The 24,258-nt window shown below is 38.3% G+C and overlaps 2 protein-coding genes and 1 long non-coding RNA gene across 3 annotated transcripts; 1 reads left to right on the forward strand and 2 right to left on the reverse strand.

The window, feature by feature from the left end:
• Nucleotides 1-52: 52 nt before the first annotated feature.
• Nucleotides 53-6,049, forward strand: LOC131352977 (uncharacterized). The gene is made up of 4 exons (XR_009204571.1): nucleotides 53-145; nucleotides 443-5,108; nucleotides 5,253-5,342; nucleotides 5,718-6,049. It is a non-coding gene; the product is annotated as an uncharacterized LOC131352977 (long non-coding RNA).
• Nucleotides 6,049-13,414, reverse strand: LOC131352974 (cytosolic sulfotransferase 3-like). The gene is made up of 8 exons (XM_058389578.1): nucleotides 13,263-13,414; nucleotides 12,836-12,968; nucleotides 12,466-12,594; nucleotides 12,208-12,308; nucleotides 8,956-9,082; nucleotides 7,433-7,530; nucleotides 7,112-7,286; nucleotides 6,049-6,377 (listed from the first exon to the last, which is right to left on the reverse strand). The coding sequence occupies exons 1-8, from the start codon at nucleotides 13,284-13,286 to the stop codon at nucleotides 6,265-6,267; spliced, it is 900 nt and encodes a 299-aa protein (XP_058245561.1). The 5' UTR covers nucleotides 13,287-13,414; the 3' UTR covers nucleotides 6,049-6,264.
• A 3,036-nt stretch (nucleotides 13,415-16,450) lies between these two features.
• LOC131352972 (cytosolic sulfotransferase 3-like) lies at nucleotides 16,451-22,396 on the reverse strand. The gene is made up of 8 exons (XM_058389574.1): nucleotides 22,217-22,396; nucleotides 21,736-21,874; nucleotides 20,991-21,119; nucleotides 20,734-20,834; nucleotides 18,335-18,461; nucleotides 18,146-18,243; nucleotides 17,720-17,894; nucleotides 16,451-16,901 (listed from the first exon to the last, which is right to left on the reverse strand). The coding sequence occupies exons 1-8, from the start codon at nucleotides 22,238-22,240 to the stop codon at nucleotides 16,789-16,791; spliced, it is 906 nt and encodes a 301-aa protein (XP_058245557.1). The 5' UTR covers nucleotides 22,241-22,396; the 3' UTR covers nucleotides 16,451-16,788.
• Nucleotides 22,397-24,258: the final 1,862 nt, after the last annotated feature.

Below are 24,258 nucleotides of genomic sequence, written 5' to 3' on the forward strand. Positions count from 1 at the left end.
ACACGCCTCCTCACAGTAAAATATGTAGAAATGACGTGTACATGCAGTAGTCAAAAAAGATATCTGTTGTAAGGAATGAACATATAATAACAAAAAAGAAGACTTATTTTGGCAAACTTTGGAAATCTGGCTTTGTAATCCACTAGTAAGTATTATTCGAATTAGTATTGTAAAAAGAAAATACTTTCTTGTACAATTGCATATAGTATGTGCTGCAAAAACAACACATATTGTATACAATAAACATTTAACTTGATGACTTAAATCTCTGGCTGGATCTGTACAGTTGAGTTCTTTATTCTCTTCTTGGTTATTCTCTACAGTCAAGTGATTCTTCTTTTATTTTACTAAAACTACCCAGTGGGTTCATTTATGTTGACAGTGACAGGATCAACCAAACACACAATCTATTTTTAAGTAAAGAGCTTCTTTATACTTTAAGGAACAAGCCTTGTTGGGGAAAGGAGCAGGGCCTGGAACTGACAGAATCAGCAGTCGAGTAGAGAATAAAGAAAAGGCAGGAGCTGAAGCTCTGACTGAATATGATTCTGAACTGGACATGCTTGTAGTACTGACTGGCTGAATATACTGCTACTGAGATAAGTGAATCTGATTTGCTCACATTTTTGGCAAGTAACTCTGTGAACAAAGGTTATGGGTGAGTAAGCAAGAAAAGGCAGAAATGAATTCCCATCTAAGCCAAATAATATAGTACCATTCACAAGTCTTTTTTAATAGGGGTGGTGCTAGGCTGGGTGTATCCTCAGCATGACACAACTTGCTCAGTTACACACTGACTATGAATCAGCTAAAATGATAAAGTGACAAAGTTTATACTAGATGCTGAGATTCTGCAGTCAACAGTACAGTACGCAGATTATTCACTGTGGCTCAAAAAGAAAGGCAGACGACAAGAATAACAGTGAGTAGTGCACCCTTTTGCATCAGCTTCGGAAAAGCGATGATAAGTGACATAACAGACACTCAGAAAGTGTATGAGAAATGAATCAGCTAATTCAAAATATTTTGGGAAGTAGTCCATTTGCCCTGTCCAGTATTCTAAACCCTAGTGATGTACACCTATACATCTATGTACATTCACATTCATATTGGATCTCCCCTTAGCTGCCATTCTGAATGAGCTATTTGAGTCCATTTGAGAATATTTTAAATTTGTAAATCTCTCACTTAGCTTCCATGAGCCTCTGAATAAAGGTAATCCAGTCTCCTGGGTCAGGTTGTCGCATGCACATGCACTCAGAGTGGAAAATGACAGTATTTTCTTTGCCATTATAGAGAACCTAAAGGAAATACAAAGCTACATGTTTAATGTCAGTAAATTAAATCCAGTGTTTGAGAAATGGGAATGTTGCAGAAACATAAGTAACATTACAGAGTGTTATTAAAGGCTTCAGTTTTTTATGTCATAATTTTCTATCATTTCAAATTTCCTTCATTCATCTCCAGTAAGCACTTTACTGCAATATTTTTTGGCTTATGCAAAATACCTAAAACTGTAATAGGCTAATGTACAGCTTGTGTAAAACACTGCAACTAAGGCTTTAACAAACGCTCTTATTGCTTCCACCATCTAATTGCTAGTTAATGCTCTTCAAGACCTTTCAATATGGGTACATTACACTTCTACTACAAGTTAAAAAATACACCAAAATCAGCATTTATTACATGTATAAAACTATTCATAATTTGGTGTTTGCTTGCGTGACATAAAAGTCTTGCTTGACCTGTGGTTGTGGTCGAATAAACCCTCTTGCATGTTAACAGTAAGAGTTGTAAAAGAAGAGATCATGTGCTTCTCCAATGTAAAGTCTTTTCTCTCCCACACCAGATGTAAAATGGTTTAATGCCTTGAATTTTGCCATCCATTATTTACTCTGAGTATCACCCCTACTACTACTGCCTGTTCAACATTTGTACAACAGTCTTAGCGTGTTAATGAATACACATCTAGATGTGTACTTTGAGTTTGTTTGCCTAGTGTCTCGAAATGGACCTTTACATATGGATTTACTACAGGAGATTGCTTTAATACTACACAGCCCAGCTTCACCTAATCTTTCATTAAATGTTTGTCAAAATGTCTATATTATTCATCAATCTTGGTTTAATGGAATATTTTAGCGTATCAGATATCTGCAGTATCAAACTTATCATTTATCAAGCTCAAACTCTTTTCTAACGAAAAGTCATACCTAAAGCCTCTGACCCGGAGTTAACAGACACCGTTAACTAATTAGTTAACGTTATTAGTTAGTTCGAATTAATTCGATGAAAATTCAACCCTCATTCGACAGCAGGCTTTTAACGTGACAGTTTAAGCCCCACCCTGACACACAGCTGATTGGTCAGTGTGCTCTTCACATGGCTCATCTGGATCATCAAACATCTGCAATCTGTATTTTTCTGAGTAAATAATCTGATGTGGATGCCAAGAATAAAAGTGTTTAAAGTGGTCTTGTTCCAGTCACTCCATCATCTAGATATTTAACAACTCATTCTAAGAACAGTGAATTATTCAACCAAAAGATTTATTTAAATCAATATGGTAAAGAAAGAAAGAAAAACAATACAATACATGTGGGCTAGGTTGCCAATGAATAAATTTAATTACAAATTTTAATCCAGACGTGATGCTCTAAATCTCTGTGCGGAACTGTAGAGACGTGTTCTGCATCCTCTGCTTGTAGTGTTCATCAAACTGTTCATTCTGAGCCACGGTGAAGTGATTCTTCCAGTCACCGACTTTACCTGAAGAAACAAGCAGAAGGGAAAAAAGAGAAGCAATAAATCAGACAGAACTAAAATGGGTTCACCTGGTTTTATTAATAATCTTTTTTTAGAAATATATTGACAATGACAATATCAACCAAACACAGAAGCTCATGTTTTCCCCCAGATGAACAGAAAAAGGGCATCTTTGCAGTATAAGGAACAACTTAATACATAAATGTTGGGTAAGGGACACTGACTGAGACTGACACAAGGTGAGTGGAGCCTTGACAGTGACCGTGAGTGGAGCACTGAGTGAATGTGAATCAGGACAGAATAGGCTTGTAAAGCCACCTAGCTGTGTGTTGGTACTGAGATAAGCAATTTTTTTGAGAAGTGAGTCTGTGTCCAAAGGATAAAGATGAGTAGAATGAATTTCATTCCCACTTAAGCCATATGATGTATTAACAATTAAAGTCTTTTTAACAGGTGTGTGTGTGTGCTGTTGAGCTCTGTGTGTCGTCAGCTACAGTACAATAAAGCTAAATGACTCAGCTTAAATGATTGAATGAGTGTGTGAAATGGATATTGAGATAGAATTCTGCAATCAGTCATTAACACTATTTTGACTCAGATTGCATTTTACCAGAGAAATATACTGCTCAAAAAAAAAATAAAGAAACACTTTGAAAACACATCAGTTCTCAATGGGGAAAAATATCATGCTGGATATCTATACTGATATGGACTGGGTAATGTTTTTTAGGAATGAAAGGATGCCACATCGTTTGATGGAAATAAAAATGATCAAGAAACCCCAAAAATCAAAGTGAAAAAATGATGCATACATTACAGTCCATTTTGCTGAAATTTCACAATGTCGGGGCATGCTCCTAATGAGATGGCGGATGGTGTCCTCTGGTATTTTCTCCCAGATCTGGAACAGGTAATCACTGAGCTCCTGGACAGTCTGAGGTGCCACCTGGCAGCGTCGGATGGACCAAAACATAATTCCCCAGAGGTGTTCTATTGGATTTAGCTCAGGCGAGCGTGGGGGCCATTCAATGGTATCAATTCCTTCATCCTCCAGGAACTGCCGGCATACTCTCGCCACATGAGGCCAGGCATTATCGTGCACCAGGAGGAACCCAGGACCCACTGCACCAGCGTAGGGTCTGACAATGGGTTCAAGGATATCATCCCGATACCTAAAGGCGGTCAGAGTGCCATTGTCTAGCCTGTAGAAGTCTGTGTGTCCCTCCATGGATATGTCTCCCCAGACCCACCACCAAACCGGTCATGCTGAATGATGTTACAGGCAGCATAATGTTCTCTATGGCTTTTCCAGAAAGGGTGAACCTGCTCTCATCTGTGAAAAGCACAGGGTGCCAGTAGCAGACCTGTCAATTCTGGTGTTCAATGGCAAATGCCAATCAAGCTCGACGGTGCTGGGCAGTGAGCACTAGAGGACCTTTGGCCCTCAGGCCAACCTTCAGGAAGTCTGTTTCTGATTGTTTGGTCAAAGACATTCACACAAGTGGCCTGCTGGATATCAGAAAAAAAGAGCAGCTTTTCAGTGGCCTGCTGAAAAGTTAAGGACCTTCTACGGCCCTGTCCAGCTCTCCTAGAGTAACTGCCTGCCTCCTGGAATCTCCTTCATGCTCACGAGACTGTGCTGGGAGACACAGCAAACCTTCTGGCAATGGCACATATTGATGTGCCGTCTTGGAGGAGTTGGACTGAATGTTAGGGGAAATGCTCTATTATATTTTAACGTGCTAGTTGTTTCCCACCCGGCTGTTAACTGACAATCTGCTGAGTGCTAATGAGACTCGTTGAGAATGCTCCAATCACATGAGGCCAAATATATAAAAACAACATTGATTCGCTAACAAAACTGGGAGGGTTCAAGGACAATTTGAAATAAGCCATTCGGAGCTCAGTCTCAAGTTCAAAATTTTACGGACCAACACACTCGATTGTCCGGCGTCCCACACACACACATGAACGGAACATAGTTTTGATTTTTTTTATTTTAAATAAATTATTAAAATAAAAAGAATTTGAAGTATTTCACTTCTGCAACATTTCATGTATGCATTTAAACTCCTGAGCGGTTATAGACTTGGAGGAAACAATGTGCTGCCCTCTGTGATGACCAGGAACATGGTGAGATTTTAAACTCTTTATCCAAGAAAACCATTTTTTTTTGTATTTTAAAGATTGTAATTTTTGTTTGTTTTTTTTGGCATTTTTGTTTTTTGGACAGTGGCAGTAAAAACACAGTGGAGAGAGATGGGATGATTTGCAGCAAAGGGCCTGAGCTGGAACTGAAGCTTGACTGCCTGAAGAACAGTATATGGTACAAGTTCTACCAGGTGAGGCACTTGATTAGCCATTTATTTATTTAATATAGCCATTTGATTGTAGTTTACAACCTACATCGAGATGCTTGAGATGATTTTACTTTCAATTAAGGCAATATATTTCTTACTGTCTTTGTTGCTGTCATCTGCTAGCAGTTGTTCTTGAAATGGACCTCATCAATCTCTTTCCTGTTCTACAAATCCCCCCTTTTGATCAGATGCTGGTCTTGTCCAGGATAAATATTGGTAAGTGGTTGTACATTTGACTGGTTACTGGTCAGTGTTGTAGTAAATTTGATTATTGATTGCTTCAGTGGAGGCAACTGTTTAGACTTCATGTCAACAGACATAAAATAATGCTTATGATGACATATGAAATGTTTCTGAAATGAGAACTTTCTCCCTGAGACCATCAATTATAAAAAATAACCTGCAAAACTATATTAATTATTTAATTCATTAATAAATATTGCCTTCATTAATGTATAATTCATTGGAGCAAAGTTGAACATATTTGAACCACTTATTGGACAACTAGAAGGCTGTTTATCTCTGTGTAGGCATCATGCTTAAACACTGCATCAATCTAACATCTGCTTTGTGTATGTTTTCTGGCTGTAGAGGGGATCTTCTCAGCCCACAGTGGACAACATGCAAGTCCTCAAGCTGAACTAGTGACAGTACATGCTGTAGCTTCCAGTTTCTCAAACATCTTGTCCAATTCTATCCCATGTCTTCACACAAATCTGGACTCAGTGACTTATTCCTCTTGTTCAACCAGGGCAAGTAAGCCCTGATACATAATGTTTGTTTATTTCACCATGGATTATCCAATCATATGGACATGTGCTGTTTTTTCAAGATTTCATTACTAATTTGTGAGTATTGGGCAAGGTATTTGATTAATTCAAACTGTTAACACTGAACATGTTTTCTTGCTTTAGTCTGACAATGATATTTTTGATATTTTACAGTGGACCTTATTCATTTAGTAATTAATCATAAGTTATTCACAGTAAAATCTAAGCAACCCAACTGTAATGCATTGTGTGTTGTACTGTATTTTCTACGGTAAAATTCTGGCAACCACAGCTGCCAGTATTTCACCGTAAAATATACAGATTTTTTTTACAGTACATGTTAAAAAGAATGAGGTTTTCATGGCATCCTAAATCTGCGTTCGAAATTTTAAAGTTGTGTTCTTCATCTTTTCTTTGTAGTGTTCATCAAACTGCTCATTCTGGGCCACTGCGAAGTGATTCTTCCAGTCACCGACTTTACCTGGAGGAAATTTCAGAAAGAAAATAGAAATCATTGATTAAAAATGATCATGCTACTAGCAACACTAATAGTGGGATTTTCACTTATGGGTCACCCACAGTATCATATGTTGTTGTTTTGGCTGCTCCCCATTCAGGGTTGCCACAGGGGATCATTTGGTCTGCATGTTTCGATTTTGCAAAGGTTTTATGCTGGATGCCCTTCCTGACACAACCCTCCCATTTAATCCGGGCTTGGGACCGGCACTGAGAGTTAACTCTTCAGTGGCTGGGTTAGCGCCCTACCAGGGAATCGAATCTGGGCCACGGCAGTGAGAGCGTGGGAGCCTGCCGCTGGACCACCGGGAGTCTTACCCACAATATAGTATACTTTATAGAATTATGACATTAGAATGACTTTTATATTACTCCTACAAAATGTACTGTTCATGCCCTAGAGGTCAACCTTGCATAGTAGTTACAGTGTATGTACAATATATACACAATTATTATTCAAGAAGTAAAAAGAATCAAATGACTGGGTTCAAGCAAACATTTGTGTTTGTAGAAATGTTAATGTATTATAAAATGTAATGTATTATACAAAGTTTCTAGAACTGTAGCATTCAAAAAAAAGAAACCCCAAAAAACAACATAGCTCTAAACATGATGCCAGAGATATTTCTTGTCATTTATGCTGCATGAAGTAAACATAAACCAGTGTTTATTTCTCCTATGCATTTAAAAAATATTAACCTTTGCGCATAAACGGCGAGATGGAAAAATCCATAACCGGGAGTGTGGAGTAGTTGGTCATCTTGTTTTGCTTCATGGCGTCAAAGTGGGTATTTTTGGTAATTTTCTCCCTCTCATCTGTTGGTGTAGATAAACCGAGGAAAGAGCAAAGACGCTCCACCTCACGATCAGTGTTCTAGATATAAGAGAAAGAAATTAGGCTCAAGTTCTGGTCCCATTTGAACAAGAAATAATACTACAGTAATGTGTACAGTGTAACAGGTATCATTAACAGTTACATAGAGAACATTGCTAGAGGACAAGCTGTTCCTCGTTCCTTACCTCCACCATATCCTCGAAGAACATGTAGTGAAGATTAGAGTAGGTCTGCTTCTTCTCCCAGTAGCCACACACATGATCATACCAAGGTCCAAACACCTCTACAAGTTTAAATGGAAGACATTACACAAGACATATTTCATTCCGCTTACTCATTCCTTCATTCCCAAAAACAGCTAAAAGATCAAATAAAAATTGATGATATAAAATGATATAAAAATTCTGATAATCACGGGTGGCACTGTACCACACTACATGTAATATTTTATTTCTTCTCATTTCTAATTATTTCTGTTCATTTTTATTTAGTAAAATTGTATATATTTATACATGTATTCAATTACTTGTTTGTTTAGGTATTTATTTATTAATTAATTATTATTATTAATAATAATAATAATAATAATTATTATTATTATTATTATTATTATTATTATTATTTTTGTTGTTGTATTGAAAATTATTTATTTTTATTGTTAATTTTTTTACAAAAAATATTTGCAATCTTTAATACATGTGCTCCTACTTAATTATATACCAAGAAAAAACAACTTTTTACTCGTTTTGTGTACAACTATATTACAAATGAGTAAAGTCTTTTCTTCATGAAGCCAATGACTGTCATCTGAATGTGCTGAGTTCATGAGCATCCAGTCATTTTAATTTCAAGCATCCGATCAAGTTCATCAGTGTAGAAAAAACCTACAAAGACTAGTGCAGCTGTGACCTCATGCTACACAGTGCAGTTACTTCACAGTGCTATAGCTATTGTTGTTCTTCTGAAAAATACAATATATGGCTAAAAGCATGTAAACCACATGGTGTTAAATATATAAGTAGGCTTTCTACTAGACTATGAAAAGTGGCTATGAGGATTTACCGAAACAGCTCCCAGAGTGCAAGAGGTTGTGTACTGATAATGGTGAATAGGCTGAGAAGGTTTTGTGCAGGCCACTTGAGTTCTTCTACATCAACTTTTGTAATACATGGCTTTATGAAGATTGCTTTGTCATCCTGGGGTTCAGTCACATGGCAATTGTGTGTTTCCAAGGTTTAAGCCATTTAAGGAAGACATTCATTTGGGTTTTAAGGTCAGGTGTCCACATACTTTTGGCTGTGTAGTTTCGATAATGAAAAAAAAACACCCCTAGCTCTATATCAATATAATGAGTGAAGTTAATGAAGCTAATTTTGGTTTGTTTTCTTTGATAATGTCGAGTTAGCTCACTGTCAATTCCACTAGTTTATGTAACTGGTTAGGCAGCCAATTAAATACTATGATAAATATTGCAGATCAGTTAATAGTTGCTGTTCGTATTTAATATTAAGTACTTTTCACACATAACCCTGACATTTATCTAATTTCAGTTAAAAACATTCACTTTTTAAGTACTGCTTAAGCAGCAACATTTTTGCTTTTTACTTGAGCACCACAATTCATGATTAATATTTGTGTCACTAAGCCCCTCCTCCTCTTAGCTTATAGTTACTTACTCTTTCTTACTTACTCTGATATCATTACTTACTCTTTCCATCCATGAACATTTGTAGATAACTGTTCCAATCTCCCGGCTCGGGTAGGATTTGAACCATGCGCTCAAAGTGGAAATAAGACACAGCATTGTCTTTAGCATTACGAGCTACATAGACAACCTGGTGAGAGACACACACACATTGACGTTCAAAAGCTGGAACTCAAAAGACAGAGATACAGTGAGGGAAAAGAATATTTGATCCCCTGCTGATTTTGTACGTTTGCCCACTGACAAAGTAATTCTGTAATTTTAATGGTAGGTTTATCTGAACAGTGAGAGACAGAATAACAACAAAAAAATCCAGAAAAACACATTTCAAAAAAGTTATACATTGATTTGCATTTTATTGAGTGAAATAAGTATTTGACCCATTTGCAAAACATGACTTAGTACTTGGTGGGAAACCCTTGTTGGCAATCAAAGACATCAGACATTTCTTGTAGTTGGCCATCAGGTTTGCACACATCTCACATCTCAAGGAATTTGGGCCCACTCCTCTTTGCAGATCCTCTCCAAGTCATTAAGGTGTTGTGGCTGACCCTTCAGCTCCCTCCACAGATTTTCTATGGGATTAAGGTCTGGAGACTGGCTAGACCACTACAGGACCTTAATGTGCTTCTTTTTGAACCACTCCTTTGTTGCCTTGGCCGTGTGTTTTGGGTCATTGTCAGGCTGGAATATCCATCCACGACCCATTTTCAATGCCCTGGCTGAGGGAAGGAGGTTCTCATCCAAGATTTAACGGTACATGGCCCCATCCATCGTCCCTTTGATGCGGTGCAGTTGTCCTGTCACCTGGGGATGGTGTACTTGGGGTCATAGGCAGCATTCCTCCTCCTCCAAACATGGCGAGTTGAGTTGATGCCAAAGAGCTGGATTTTGGTCTCATTTGACCACAACACTTTCACCCAGTTCTCCTCTGAATCATTCAGATGTTCACTGGCAAACTTCAGATGAGCCTGTACATGTGCTTTCTTTAGCAGGGGGACCTTGCGGGCGCTACTGGATTTCAGTCTTTCACGGCGTAGTGTGTTACCAATTGTTTTCTTGGTGACTATGGTCCCAGCTGCCTTGAGATCATTGACAAAATCCTCCAGTGTAATTCTGGGCTGATTCCTTGCCGTTCTCATGATCACTGAAACTCCATGAGGTGAGATCTTGCATGGAGCCCCAGACCGAGGAAGATCGACAGTCCTTTTGTGTTTCGTCCATTTGGGAATAATCGCACCAACTGTTGTCACCTTCTCACCAAGCTGCTTGGCGATGGTCTTGTAGCTCATTCCAGCCTTGTGTAGGTCTACAATCTTGTCCCTGACATCCATGGACAGTTCTTTGGTCTTGGCCATGATGGAGAGTTTGGAATCTGATTGATTGCTTCATTCTGTGGACAGGTGTCTTTCATACAGTTAATGAGTTGAGATTAAGAGCACTCCCCGAGAGTGCTCCTACTGTAATCTCAGCTCCTTACCTGTATAAAAGACACCAGGGAGCCAGAAATCTTTCTGACTGATAGGGGATCAAATACTTATTTCACTCATTAAAATGCAAATCAATGTAGAACTTTTCTGAAATGCGTTTTTCTGGATTTTTTTTTTGTTGTTATTCTGTCTCTCACTGTTCAAATACACCTACCATTAAAATTACAGACTGATCATTTCTTTGTCAGTGGGCAAACGTACAAAATCAGCAGGGGATCAAATCATTTTTTCCCTCACTGTAAATAGATGTGCTGAATGTTGAACTATTTTTTTAGTTAAGATGTTGTGTACTATACTTAGGGTTGATTAGGTAAAGGTAGACTAGGTAGACTCTACAGATAAAAGCATTAGTTTAAATATGTAATACAGTTTTTACTGAAGAAACCTCTTCATTTAAGTGGGAAATGTATGATGAAGACATAAATGCTGTTTAAACATTGCAGATGTCCATTAATTCATGAGAGTTGCATTCTGTGTTCATCTGTATTCAGCACTTCTTGCTGTGGTGATATAGACATTAGACATTAGATGTCTAAATAGATGTATACATTAAATATTAAGTATTTCAATTCCTACAGATCTTAAGTGTGAATACACCATGATACCTCCATGCACATAACACACTTTCTGTTTCCCAGTCATTTGCAGTTTATGAACTATGCTGCATTATATTTTTACTGTGTTAACATGGAGCAGTATTCTGTAAATAAAAGACAATACGGAGTAACATTGAATACAATTTTAGTGATTAGTGATAACGCTAATGTTAATGAATATTTCACTAAATATACATATACATACCCCGCATAACATTATGAGCAGTGAGAGGTGAAGTGAATAACACTGATTATCTTCTCATCATGGCACCTGTTAGTGGGTGGGATATTTTAGGCAGCAAGGGAACATTTTGTCCTCAAAGTTGATGTGTTAGAAGCAGGAGAAATGGGCAAGCTTAAGGACTTTGCAATGACAATAAAGCTGTATCTATCTATCTATCTATCTATCTATCTATCTATCTATCTATCTATCTATCTATCTATCTATCTATCTATCTATCTATCTATCTATCTATCTATCTATCTATCTATCTATCTCAAGACAGCAATCAGTAAGGTCAAAGTTATAGGTTTAACCAAGACCTGTCTGTATGTTAACTGACCTAAAGCTAATACTGCTATAAACTCATTTTACTGTTCACAGTGAACCTTGATGACCATGTTGATTTGACATTATTGCATAAACAGGGAAGGAACTGGTCGTTGAGAATATTACTTTAAGTTGAGGGGAGGAATTGCAAGATGCAACAGCAGTTTGAACACAGCATAAAAGATTTAGATGTGTTTAGAGGTTTACTGCTGATGCAGTGCTCAGCCACATCCTTAGTTCCTGAGTAGGAATTCCGAGTTGAGTGGGTATTTTATTTGTTTCTTTTTACTGTTTGGAGTTCTGGAGTTATGAAGTTTGTCTTCTAGTTCAATGCAACCTTTTACAACAATGCACAAATACACAGTTAGATTGCAAGGACTTGCCAAATGTATTCTGAATATGTTCTGTTTCACTGTTTCTTGTTTGCTATTCCTGTTTATACTCCTTGTATTTGCCTGGTTGTTTTTTTGTGAATTATGTGTGTTCTGATCTCCTGACTTCTGTAGGACCTGTTGTATTAAAACCTCCAGCACATGGAGTTGAAGCCCATCATTACACTATACCTTTAATGGTTTGACAATTAAAAACAATAATTCAGAAATAGTCCCAAATTCTGTACCTTGCAGTTCTGTTCCCAGAAGGACTTGGGCACCAACTGAACAGGTAGATGAGTTTTGATGAGTCGTGGTGTGGTGGGTAAATTATTTGCTAGTTCAACCCCTGTACAAAGAAGTAAAGCATTAAATGTGAATAGTATTAGCATCAAAGTCTATGCACGCAGAATTTCATTGCATAAAATTGTGAAGGCATGGAATAAGCTGGTGATTCCCACATGAATCATATTGTCTGTTGTACTAGAGTGAGCATGGCTACTGACCTGTAGGCATATTTGGAAAAACCGCCTCAAGGAAAGGCACTCGCAAGAAGATGGGAATAGAGGTCTGACGCTCTGGTGCTGTTTTGCCAAAATACAGTAGGTCTAAGATGTAGGAAACCCAGGTGGTGCCTGGTGGAAGTGAATTGGAGAGAAAGTGAAAGCCTGGTGGTTGTACAGTATGATGAACTTCGGTCAAAAGTTTACTGTCACTGTAGGCTTGCTCCTGTGTAAAATCTTATAAGTTGGCTTATATATTTTAGATATAAATTCCTCTGTGATATATGACTGTGTAAAATGCTAGCTCAACTCATACACATGCTAAAGTACTTTACACAAAGCAGAATGTGATTAAAAATAAAACACAGAGCACCTGCTTTGGGGTAAGTAGCAATGAGGATGTCATCTGGTCTTGCCTGGAATTTTTGAAGATTTTCCCAGTCATCAGTGAAGTAATGAGTCATAGTGATACCTTCAAATTCAATCAATTCTGGTCGGCTGGTTATCTGCAGTTTTAAACATTATTGTTAACTTAGCTAAATATCCTAAACATAATTTAATCTAACAGTGGATATTTTCTATCAAAAACATAAAAATATTACAGTTCACATTAAAAGCACACTTTTAGTTCATTATAACTAGTTTTTTTTCCCCCATAAGAATATATTAATAATCACTATGCATTAGTATAATAATCAGTATGCAGGAGTATATTTTCTGCTTTAATTCAATGGCCGTTGTTAAAAGTGCTCTACAAATAAATTTGACATTTGAACAACTTATATTTTCAGCTGACTCACTGCGGAAAAATTAAGTCCTTCCATGATGAAGCTGCAAGTTTGTCCGAGTTTGCAAGTCAGTTCCTTTCCCTCAAACTGTTTCACTCTGGCACAGTTCCCTTACACTATACTTGTACATATCACAGCTGACACCAAAGCCTTCCCTCATCCGGCCTTTTCTGTCACTGCCTTCACAGGCAATCTCAACCAATCCAGAGTATATAGATAACACTTTATAATCTCTCTCTCCTAGTGTGCTCTTAATCTCTAGTGTTAGGGCAAACACTGTTGACACGCCTCCTCACAGTAAAATATTTTGAACTGACGTGTATATATAGTAACAAAAACAATGTACGTTGTAAGGAATAAACATCAATTACATTACAATTACAATTAAAGAGCTTCTTTGTACTTTAAGGAACACGCCTATATGTAAATGTTAGAAAAGAAGCAGGGCGTGGAACTGACTGAAACAGCACTGAGAGTAGAGACGAAAGAAAAGGGAGGAGCTGAAGCTCGGACTGAATATAATTCTGAACAGGACGTGCTTGTAGTACTGACTGTCTAAATAGACTGCTACTGAGATAAGTAAAGCTGATTTTTATAGTTTAGAAGTTTATAGCAAGTAAATCTGTCAACAAAGGTTATGGCTGAGAAATCCAAAAAAGGCAAAAATGAATTCCCATGTAAGACATAATACAGTAACATTCACAAGTCTGCCTTCACAAGTAGACACAACTTACACGGTCACTGACTATGAATCAGCTAAAATGATAACAACAAAGTTTATCCTGGTTACTGAGATACAATTCTGCAGTTGGCAATAAAGTAAGCAGATTATGTTTATTCATTGTAGGTCAAGCAAGTTAAAAAATACACCACATAACATTTACTATATGTATAAAAAAGTATCCATAATTTGATGTTTGCTTGCGTGACGTGAAAGGTCTGCTTGACCTGTGGTTGTGGTGAGATAAGGTCCTCTTGCTTGTTAACAGTAAGACTTGTAAAAGGAGAGATCATGTGCTTCTTCTATGTGAAGTCTTATTTCTCCCTCATTAAATCTAAACCTTGGTTTAATGCCTTGAGTATTGCCATCCATGATTATTTACTATTTCATGATTTCTCAGTATCACCCCTACTACTACTGCCTGTTCAACATCTGTACAACAGTCTTAGCATGTTAATGAATACACATCTAGATGTGTACTTTGAGTTTGTTTGCCTGATGGTTCATAATGAACCTTTATATATGGATTCTTTACAGGAGATTGCTTTAAGCCGGGCTTCTCCTAAACTTTCATTAAAATGCGGCAAACAAATGTTTACCAAAGTGCCTACGTTATTCATCAATCGTGGTTTAATGGAATATTTTAGCGTATCAGATATCTCACTGCACTATCAAGCTTTTCGTTTATCAAGCTCAAACTCTGAACTGAAAAATCACACCTAAACTTTGACATGAAGGTAACAGACACCTGCTGAAGCTCGTGCATCAATTAGCGTGAGTTAGGAGTTTGTGTACTCACTGTTTTAATTGGATGAAAATTTTACGCTCACTGGGCAACAGGCTTTTAACGTGAAAGTTTAAGCCCTGCCCCGATGAACAGCTGATTGGTCAGTGCAATTCTTTTACAACACCAGTACATTAAATTCATAGAGAATTACTGTTGCTTGTTTGTTATTAGAAGTTCCTAATAATAATCATACATTAGATAAATCTGCAGCCATTGTGTTCTTTCCAAAATTATTTTATATAAACTGCCACAGAAGCAAGTTGAAATGTTTGTTGCTATTTCATGTTGGAGTGTCGTATCTGCATTCTGGAGACATTTTACAATAAAGCCAACTGAAACTGGAACAATTCAGAAGTTCCATTATAATCAGCTAAAATATTTATAAAACCCTGATCATTACTTGCTTCCACAATGATGTCTTGGACTTCTGTTACATTCATCTAGCCTTTTTGCACATTATCAAAAGAATACAATTTAATGTAATATAACATAATACACCGATCAGCCATAACATTATGACCACCTGCCTAATGTTGTGTTGGTCCACCTTTTGCTGCCAAAACAGCCCTGACCCGTCCACTAGATCGCTGAAGGTGTGCTGTGGTATCTGGAACCAAGATGTTAGATCCTTTAAGTCCTCTAAGTTGCTCTATGGGTCCGACTCATCTGTCCAGCACATCCCTCAGATGCTTCATTGGACTGAGATCTGGGGAATTTGGAGGCCAAGTCAACACCTCAAACTCATTGTTGTGCTCATCAAACCATTCCTGAACCATTTTTCAATCAGGAAATACCGTTTCCATGAACAGGTGTACATGGTCTGCAATATTGCTCAGGTAGATGGTACGTGTCAAAGTAACATTTACATGGAAGGCAGGACCCAGGGATTCCCATTGGGCACCCTGACTGGTCTGCAGCTATGCAGCCCCATACGCAACAAACTGTGATGCACTGTGTATTCATTAATTTCTTCAGCAGTTTGAGCAACAGTAGCTCGTCTGTTAAATCAGACCACACAGGTCAGCCTTCACTGAGCCTTGGCCACCTATTACCCTGTCGCTGGTTCACCACTGTTCCTTCCTTGGACCACTTTTGATAGATACTGACCACTGCAGACTGGGAACACCCCACAAGAGCTGCAGTTTTGGAGATGCTCTGATCCAGTCGTCTAGCCATCACAATTTGGCCCTTGTCAAACTCACTCAAATCCTTACGCTTGTCCATTTTTCCTGCTTCTAACGCATCAACTTTGAGGACAACTCAACACTAGAGTAGCTTGAGACCACTGAGGACAACCACAGAACGCAACAGGAGGTCTCTCTTACCAGTGGCTATCAAACACTATAACTCCCCCCCTTTCAGTAGGGAGCAGAGCTGACACAATGAACACTGACAGTATTACTGTGTTATGTGCACTATCCCAATTCACAATACTTACAATATGTTTGCTAATATCATACCATGAACAATATCATGTTCAATATCATACCATGTGCAATATCATATCATAAGCAATATGGTCTTAATTCTCTCTTAGTTCTCCTTTGTTTGTACATTTTGGACATATAGCATATTTCATTTATATTTATTTCTCTTGTGTAATCTGAAGCAGTCTCTCACAAAAGTTCTATCTTATATTATCTTCATGTCTTTTTGTTATTTAGTCACACACACACACACACACACACACACAAATATCTACACTCTGTATTTTCCTGAGTAAATAATCTAACAATAAAATCTTATATTAAAGTGTTATTTGTAAAAGACACAGGGCCCTGTGTCTTTTACAAATAACCCTGTTCATCCTTTTGTTCCAGTAACTAATTCCTCTAGATATTTAACAACTCATTCTAAGCAGCTGTAGTAAAATATTTAACCAAAAGATTTATTTCATTCAGTGTGGTAAAAATAAGAAAGAATACATCTCAGATAGTGCATACAGTATGTGCTGAAAAATACAAAACATGTGGTCGAGGTTGCCAGTGAATAAACTGAATAAAAAATTTTAAAAATCCAGACGTGGTGCTCTAAATCTCTGTGCGGAACTGTAGAGACGTGTTCTGCATCCTCTGCTTGTAGTGTTCATCAAACTGTTCATTCTGAGCCACGGTGAAGTGATTCTTCCAGTCACCGACTTTACCTGAAGAAACAAGCAGAAGGGAAAAATGAGAAGCAATAAATCAGACAGAACCAAAATGGGTTAATAAAGCATTATTTCACCGGGTTCTATTAAGAATCTTTTTTGAACACAAGCTCCAAGTTCTACACCTGGCAAAAGTGATGCAGTGCTCATCAAGAGGTAATACCACCCCAACAGTGAAGCATGGTGGTGACAGCATCAGTTGCTTCTCAGTACTAAGGATGGGGAGTCAGAATTAAGAGAAGAAAAAATGCACCCAAGTACAGAGATGTTGTTACAGTAAATGTGCTACAAAATGCATAGGAAATTAGATTGGGAGGATGGTTCATAGCAGAGACTCAAAGCATGCAGCCAAAACCAAGCTAGAGAGGCTTTTGGAGATGTATCTGAATGTATTTGAGTGGCCAAGCCAAAGCATATACTTGTACAACATAGAACATCTCTGAAGAGACTTACACATCACGGATATTCCCATCCAATCTGAGGGAGAAACTGCCCAATTTCAGTTATTCAAAGCTTGTAGAGACTTACCCAAAATTAAGCTTTAATATTGGTCCCAAAAATGATTCTACAAAACACTCAATAAAGGGATTGAATACTTGCCTATATAAGAATTTTCTTCTTTCTTTTTTTTCTTTTTAATGTATTTGCAACTATTTTTTTCTATATTTTGATAATTATTACCCCTTTGGTGTACATGGGTGTAAGACTTCTTATATGGCTTGGGGGGTGGGGGCTCAATTGTTACTTGTTCCTGTTTTCCTTTGTACATATAATCAATAATCAGGGGTCTCAAATGCTACCCATGGTATACTCACCTTTGCGCATAAATGGTGAGATCTTAAAATCCATGGTTGGGACTGTAGAATAGTTGGTCATCTTGTTTTCTTTCATTTTATCAAAGTGAGTGCATTCTGTAATCCTCTCCCTTTCTTCTAATGGTGTAGATAAACCGAGGAAGGAACACAAGCGCTCCACCTCACACCTTGAGTCCTGGAAAAGCAAAAACAAATGGAAAAATGGGTCTACAAAAATAAACATCATGCTAAAATATTGCCTCATTGCCATTCTGAGGAGGAATTAAAAATTAGAAGGTACAAAAGAGTAATTATTAACTCCTCTCCTAATCATCTCTACTCTTCTTCGTTTAAAGTGAACTGTATCAGGTGTCTATTCTAAGATACTTGAACAACTTAACCATAGTAGACTCTATGATTTTAGGGCCAAGCGCATATACTTTTTACCTCCACCATATCCTCGAAGAACATGTAGTGAAGATTAGAGTAGGTCTGCTTCTTCTCCCAGTAGCCACACACATGATCATACCAAGGTCCAAACACCTCTAGTTCAAATGTAACACATTATATTACATTTATTTCAGCACAAAACATATTTCATTCAAGAATATTAAAAGTACCAACTCTCTCACTTACTCTTTCCTTCCTTGAAGTTCTGAAGAAAGTTGTTCCAGTCTCCTGGCTCAGGTAGCCCCTTGGCCATGCGCTCAAAGTGGAAATAAGACACAGCATTGTCTTTGGCGTTGCGAGCTACATAGACAACCTAAAGGAACACATCAATTAAAAGAAGAATTATAGTAACTGGCAATCAGTGTTTTTAATGGTTCTGCAACAAATAAGCAGTCAACCTTCTTGCAAGTACTGAAAAGAAGATCTCCACATTCAGCAGGGAAATTGTCCTGAACTGGGTGAGCGCAGAGGAACCCTCTTCGTTTGGGACAAAACAACCCTCTGCCTGCTTCCAGCTTATCAGAATTGTACCTTTGGCCCAGATCTTCCTCAAAACCTTCCACAACTTCCACAAAAGTTTTGGACAATTCTTGTATACCGTGAATGGTATACCACTTAGGCTTGGGGCACCTGAGGCTTTGGCTTTCCGGATGATGTCCTGGATCTCATGCCAAGTTGGCTCCTACACATTCAGCTCCCGTCTTCTTCTTTCTTCTTCTTTCTCTGCTGTCACTGTTGTTCTGCCCTTCGAAACCTACACAACTGTTCTTGCAGCTTGGATGTTAAATTCTTTATCCCTTCCTTCTCAGATGGTGAGCTGGTCTTATACAATTTGTTGAGTGCTTTTATTTCCCTCCTGAGCTGATGCATCTCCATTTCACTCCTGTTTGGGTGCTGAGGTAGTTGTGATTTCCTTCTCCGGTCATTAAGGCCAACTCGTTCTTTGCCAAGATTGTATGTGATAGTTTCCTGTAGACTGGACCTGATAGAGCAGTTTCCAGGATGCTGTCTAGGTCATCATCAAACTGTGCCCAAATGAAATTGTCCGTTGCTGTTGGCCATTTGATCCTCTCTTTTCTCGATAAATGGATGGGAGAACTGGAGAGAGGATTGCTTGATCTAGTCACTGGTGCTGGGGTGACTCAGGTGCCTAGAGATCCTCAGTAATGTGGTGTGCTTCCTGGCTGGAGCTCTCCTTCGTCTCTTCACGAATCTGTGTGCTGTACTTGAGTTGCTGATGTTACACACCTGGACTTACTCTGATCTGTATCTTAAGCCCTCTGTAAAATCCTCTCCAGTTAATGTTGTTTGTCTCAAATTTCTTGTCAATTTTTCTGTCCTGGTCATTACCGATGTGGACGTCCTAACAAGTCTCTCATCCCCACCTCTCGGAAGACTGGGGATATTGCTCAACTTGACCATTCGTGGCTTGAGTGGTGCTCTCTTGCAAGTGCTGCACATTAGGTTGCTAGCCTAGTGTGCACCTGCCAGTCTTTCCAGAAGGTCAGCTGTCTCTCCAGTGTCACCAAACTTTCTTGGTTGTCATCCAGTCTTTTCTGGGAGTCACCAGTGAACTAGAAGTAGAGTTGTAGAGTACACCTAGTGGGTGCTTTCTTCAGTTACCTCATTAGGTAACTGGAGCTTTCGGCCAGCAGCAGATGTCATCAGGTGGTACCCAAACATCATTGAGTGTTTCAACCCTTAACCACGACACTCTCCAGTTGGTGGGTTGACAGTGGTGGCCAAATCACTGCCCCTCTGCTCCTGGCTTCCAGCTTTCCTTCTCTCTTTTGCTCCAAATTCAGCATGAGGCTCTTTCTGCCTCCTCTCCCATCCTTTGAGCAGCTTGTTTCTTGCTCCTTTCGGCCCTGCCCAAAACTAATAGCATCTGACATGTTGATTTGGTGCGGAAACTTCTACACCCAAACTCCACTGGAAACAACCATGCCTGCTACACTTTGCACTCCTGGATCAAAGGCTGGTATTTTGAGGTTTTCCTCTCATTTGCCTCCAGGAGGGGTGCTGCCTCCTCATAACCCTCCTCCCATGGCACAGTTAACCCAATGATAATGATCTTATGGTCTTCAACTGAGCACAAAACAATGAAATAATAAAATAAAATAAAATAAAATAAAATAAATAAAGCTGAGTCTTATCATTTCCACAATAAATCTAAGCCTTGAGTTGTTGCCTTGAATATTGTCATGTTTATAATTTACTGTCTTTTTAATACTTGTACTACAATCTTGGCATGTTAAGCAGATATGCGTCCTGCCTGGTGTATCGTAATAGCGTTTAAGACACACCGCATAGTCTACCTTGCAGTTCTGTTCCTAGAAGGACTTCTAGGAAGTTGTTATCTTGGATTATAGGAGGTTGTTATTGTGGTTTATCTGTGCTCTGACCTCCTGACTCATGTTCTAGGACATTGATAATTTAATTCTTTTTTGGATTTATAATAAAAGCTCCAGCAGATGGAGTCAAAACCCTCTCCTGAATCTCTGTCATTTCATCATGCCTGTTTGATGATTAAAAATTACCATTCATGTAAAGACTATAACCGTAAGGAGTCCCAAATTCTGTACCTTGCAGTTCTGTTCCCAGAAAGACTTGGGCACCAACTGAACAGGTAGATGAGTTTTGATGAGTCGTGGTGTGGTGGGTAAATTATTTGCTTGTTCAACCCCTGTACAAAGAAGTAACGCATTAAATGTATATAGTATTAGCATCAAGGTCTATGCACACAGTTTAATTGCCTAAAATTTGTAAAGGCAGGGAATAAGCTGGTGATTCCCACATGAATTATATTGTCTGTTGTACTAGAGTGAGCATGGCTACTGACCTGTAGGCATATTTGGAAGAACCAACTCAAGGAAAGGCACTCGCATGAAGATCGGCATAGAGGTCTGACGCTCTGGTGCTGTATTGCCAAAATATAGTAGGTCTAAGATGTAGGAAACCCAGGTGGTGCCTGGTGGAAGTGAATTGGAGAGAAAGTGAAAACCTGGTGGTTGTATGATGAACTTTGGTCAAAAGTTTACTGTCACTGTAGGCTTGCTCCTGTGTAAAATCTTATAAGTTGGCTTATATACTTTGGTCATAAATTGAATGACATGATTACCAGCACTGTGAGTATAAATTGTGCTTTTTATTCATTTTCCATTTGCTTTTTTGTCCTTTCTATGCTGTTGTCAAAGTCTGTTATCCTAATATGTGCACCTGTTCTGTGTATAGCCCTTAAAAATTTGTCTTATCCTGCTAGCTATCCCATTAAATCAGAACCTTGTTTCTTGTTTCTAATTATCCTTTTGGATTTTGTTTCTGTAATTGTGATTAAGGATGAATGTTCCTGTCTGCCTGTCTTTTGATGCATGGAATGGACAATGACAATGCTTTTTGAAATCACCCCAATCACACAGTGTCCTCATTGCACTTTACATAGAAAATGATCCCTATCACACAGTTGATCTAGCACATGTTATTGAGTAAAACCAAATGATTGAACTGATAAAACAAATATATATGTTATTTCCCACTAACATAGCTTTCATTCACATTATTGTTACATTCCAGAAAACACAGAGTACCTGCTTTGGGGTAAGTAGCAATGAGGATGTCATCTGGTCTTGCCTGGAATTTCTGAACATTTTCCCAGTCATCAGTGAAGTAATGAATCATAGAGATACCTTCAAATTCAATCAATTCTGGTCGGCTGATCGACATCATCTGCAGTTTTAAACATTATTGTTAACATAGATAAACATCGTAACCATATTTTAATCTAACAGTGGATATTTTCTGTCAAAAACATAAAAATATTACATTCACATTAAAATCACACTTTTAGTTTTATAGAATTTATTAAAAATCAGTATGCATTAACCAAATACGGAGCCATTGTGACCTTCCAAAATAGTATACCTTGCTGCATGGCACAAGGTATAAGACTCTAGCTTGAAATGGGAAGTATATTTTCTACTTTAAATCAATGGCCATTGTTAAAAGTGAAATAAAGAAATACAGAAATAAATTTGAGATTTGAACAACTTATATTTTCAGCTGACTCACTGCAGAAAAATCAGGTCCTTCCATGATGAAGGTTTTGCGAGTTTGTCCGAGTTTGCAAGTCAGTTCCTTTTCCTCAAACTGTTTCACTCCTGCACAGTTCCCTTACACTACACTTGTACATATCACAGCTGACACCAAAGCCTTCCCTCATCCGGCCTTTTCTGTCACTGCCTTCACAGGCAATTTTGACCAATCCAGAGCGTTCATATATAGGTAACACCTCATAATCTCTCTCTCCTAGTGTGCTCTTATTCTCTAGTGTTAGGGCAAACACTGTTGACACGCCTCTTCACAGTAAAATGACGTGTATATGTAGTAATAAAAAAAGTATGTTGTAAGGAATAAACATTAATTACAGGACACGTACACAAAAAACTGATGCTGTGTCTTTCACTGGCATCCAGTTTTTAAAACAGAATTATGCATTGAGGAATATTTGCTTTACTGTCAAGACTTTGGTCTGTTATTTTGGCAAACTTTGGAAATACATCTGGTTTGGTTCTCAGCAGTGGTCACTGCTTCCTGCAGGCATTTAACATTTAAGATGTTCTATAAACCGCGTTGCTTTGTAAGGAAAAAGATTTATTCGAATTAATATTGTAAAAGGAAAACGACAGCAACAACAACAACATTTTTTCATACAATTGCATATAGTATGTGCTGCAAAAAACAGTACATCAATACATACAATTTTATTCCATGAGATTCAGCCGGTGTCTGTTAATTCCATGTCAGAGGCTTTAGATGTGATTGTTTTCCACTGAGATATTTTATGTTATATATTGGAATATTTTATTTTATAAATATTCATAAATTTTGAAATATTCCATTCTCATGGAATATTTAGGCGCATCAAATATCTCTATGGAAAAAATCATATCTAAAGCCTCTGACACGAAATCAACAGACACCGACTGAATCTCTTGCATCAATAAATGTGACTTTGCGCACTCGTTGTTTCAACTGGATGAAAATTCAACGCTAATGCCCACCCTGACGCACAGCTGATTGGTCAGTGTGCTCTTCGCACAGTTTATCTGGTTTAGCGGTTTATCTGGTTTGTTGCTGTTTGATGTTGGAGCGTCATTTCTGCATTCTGGGGATTGCCCATTTTTCCTGCTTCTACCACATCATCTTCGATGACAAAATGTTCACTTGCTGCCTAATATATCCCATACATTAACAGGTACCATGATGAGGAGATAATCAGTGTTATTCACTTCACCTCTCACTGCTTGTAATGTTATGACTGATCAGTGTATATATTTTTAAGCTGACCCCGACCAATCAAAAATTAATCACTTCCATGATGAAATATGTTGTGCTTCTGAAAGGTGTCTCTGAGGAAAACTTCTCAGTGTCAACACATCACATCCCCTGCATGTGCAGCTTTAAATACCTGCAGTTCCACATCAGCCAGGACCTCACCTGGACACTCAACACCACCCACCTGGTTAAGATGGCACAACAGCAGCTGTACTTCCTGAGGAGGCTGAGGAAGTCACCTATGATCCTTAACAACTTCTACAGCTGCGTTGTTGAGAGCATCTTGACCAACTGCATCACCATGTAGTATGGCAGCACTACTGTGAGGGACCGCAGAGGGTGGTGAAGACTGCTGAGAAGATCATCAGGACTCCACTGTCCTCTCTGCAGACCATTTACCACCGCAGAGTCCACAGGAGTGCTGCCTCCATCCTTAAGGACATCCCCAACATGGACTGTTCATACTCCTACCCTCAGGACGGAAGCACAGGAGTGTGAAATGCAGGAATTCTAGATTGATGGACTCCTTCTTTCCCTCAGCTATTAGACTTTTAAACAGGTAGCCATAGGACATTCAGTTGGACTAAATTGCTCCTTCTCGTTTTGCACATTTGTTAATGTTTTCTGCTGCTATTATTATCAAGTAGTTGCATCTCAATTGCACATTGTTTATGTTATTGCTTCTACTATTATTATCTACAGCTGCATTCAGCTTGCACATATTACTGTACTATTGTTTTGCACATAAGTCAACATTGTACACTTGCACATACAGA

This window comes from Hemibagrus wyckioides, linkage group LG05 (assembly GCF_019097595.1).
Source record: "Hemibagrus wyckioides isolate EC202008001 linkage group LG05, SWU_Hwy_1.0, whole genome shotgun sequence".
In the NCBI taxonomy this organism is placed as follows: domain Eukaryota; kingdom Metazoa; phylum Chordata; class Actinopteri; order Siluriformes; family Bagridae; genus Hemibagrus; species Hemibagrus wyckioides.

Excerpts from the sequence above, each read along its gene's own strand:
- LOC131352972 (XM_058389574.1), bottom strand. The coding sequence starts at position 22,240 with ATGGAAGGACCTGATTTTTCTGCA. Across the intron at positions 20,835-20,990 it reads TCTTCCAAATATGCCTACAG|GGGTTGAACAAGCAAATAAT; the intron begins GTCAGTAGCCAT and ends TTCTTTGTACAG. Across the intron at positions 16,902-17,719 it reads CTCACCATTTATGCGCAAAG|GTAAAGTCGGTGACTGGAAG; the intron begins GTGAGTATACCA and ends TTGTTTCTTCAG.
- LOC131352974 (XM_058389578.1), bottom strand. The coding sequence starts at position 13,286 with ATGGAAGGACTTAATTTTTCCGCA. Across the intron at positions 12,309-12,465 it reads TTTTCCAAATATGCCTACAG|GGGTTGAACTAGCAAATAAT; the intron begins GTCAGTAGCCAT and ends TTCTTTGTACAG. Across the intron at positions 6,378-7,111 it reads CTCGCCGTTTATGCGCAAAG|GTAAAGTCGGTGACTGGAAG; the intron begins GTTAATATTTTT and ends AATTTCCTCCAG.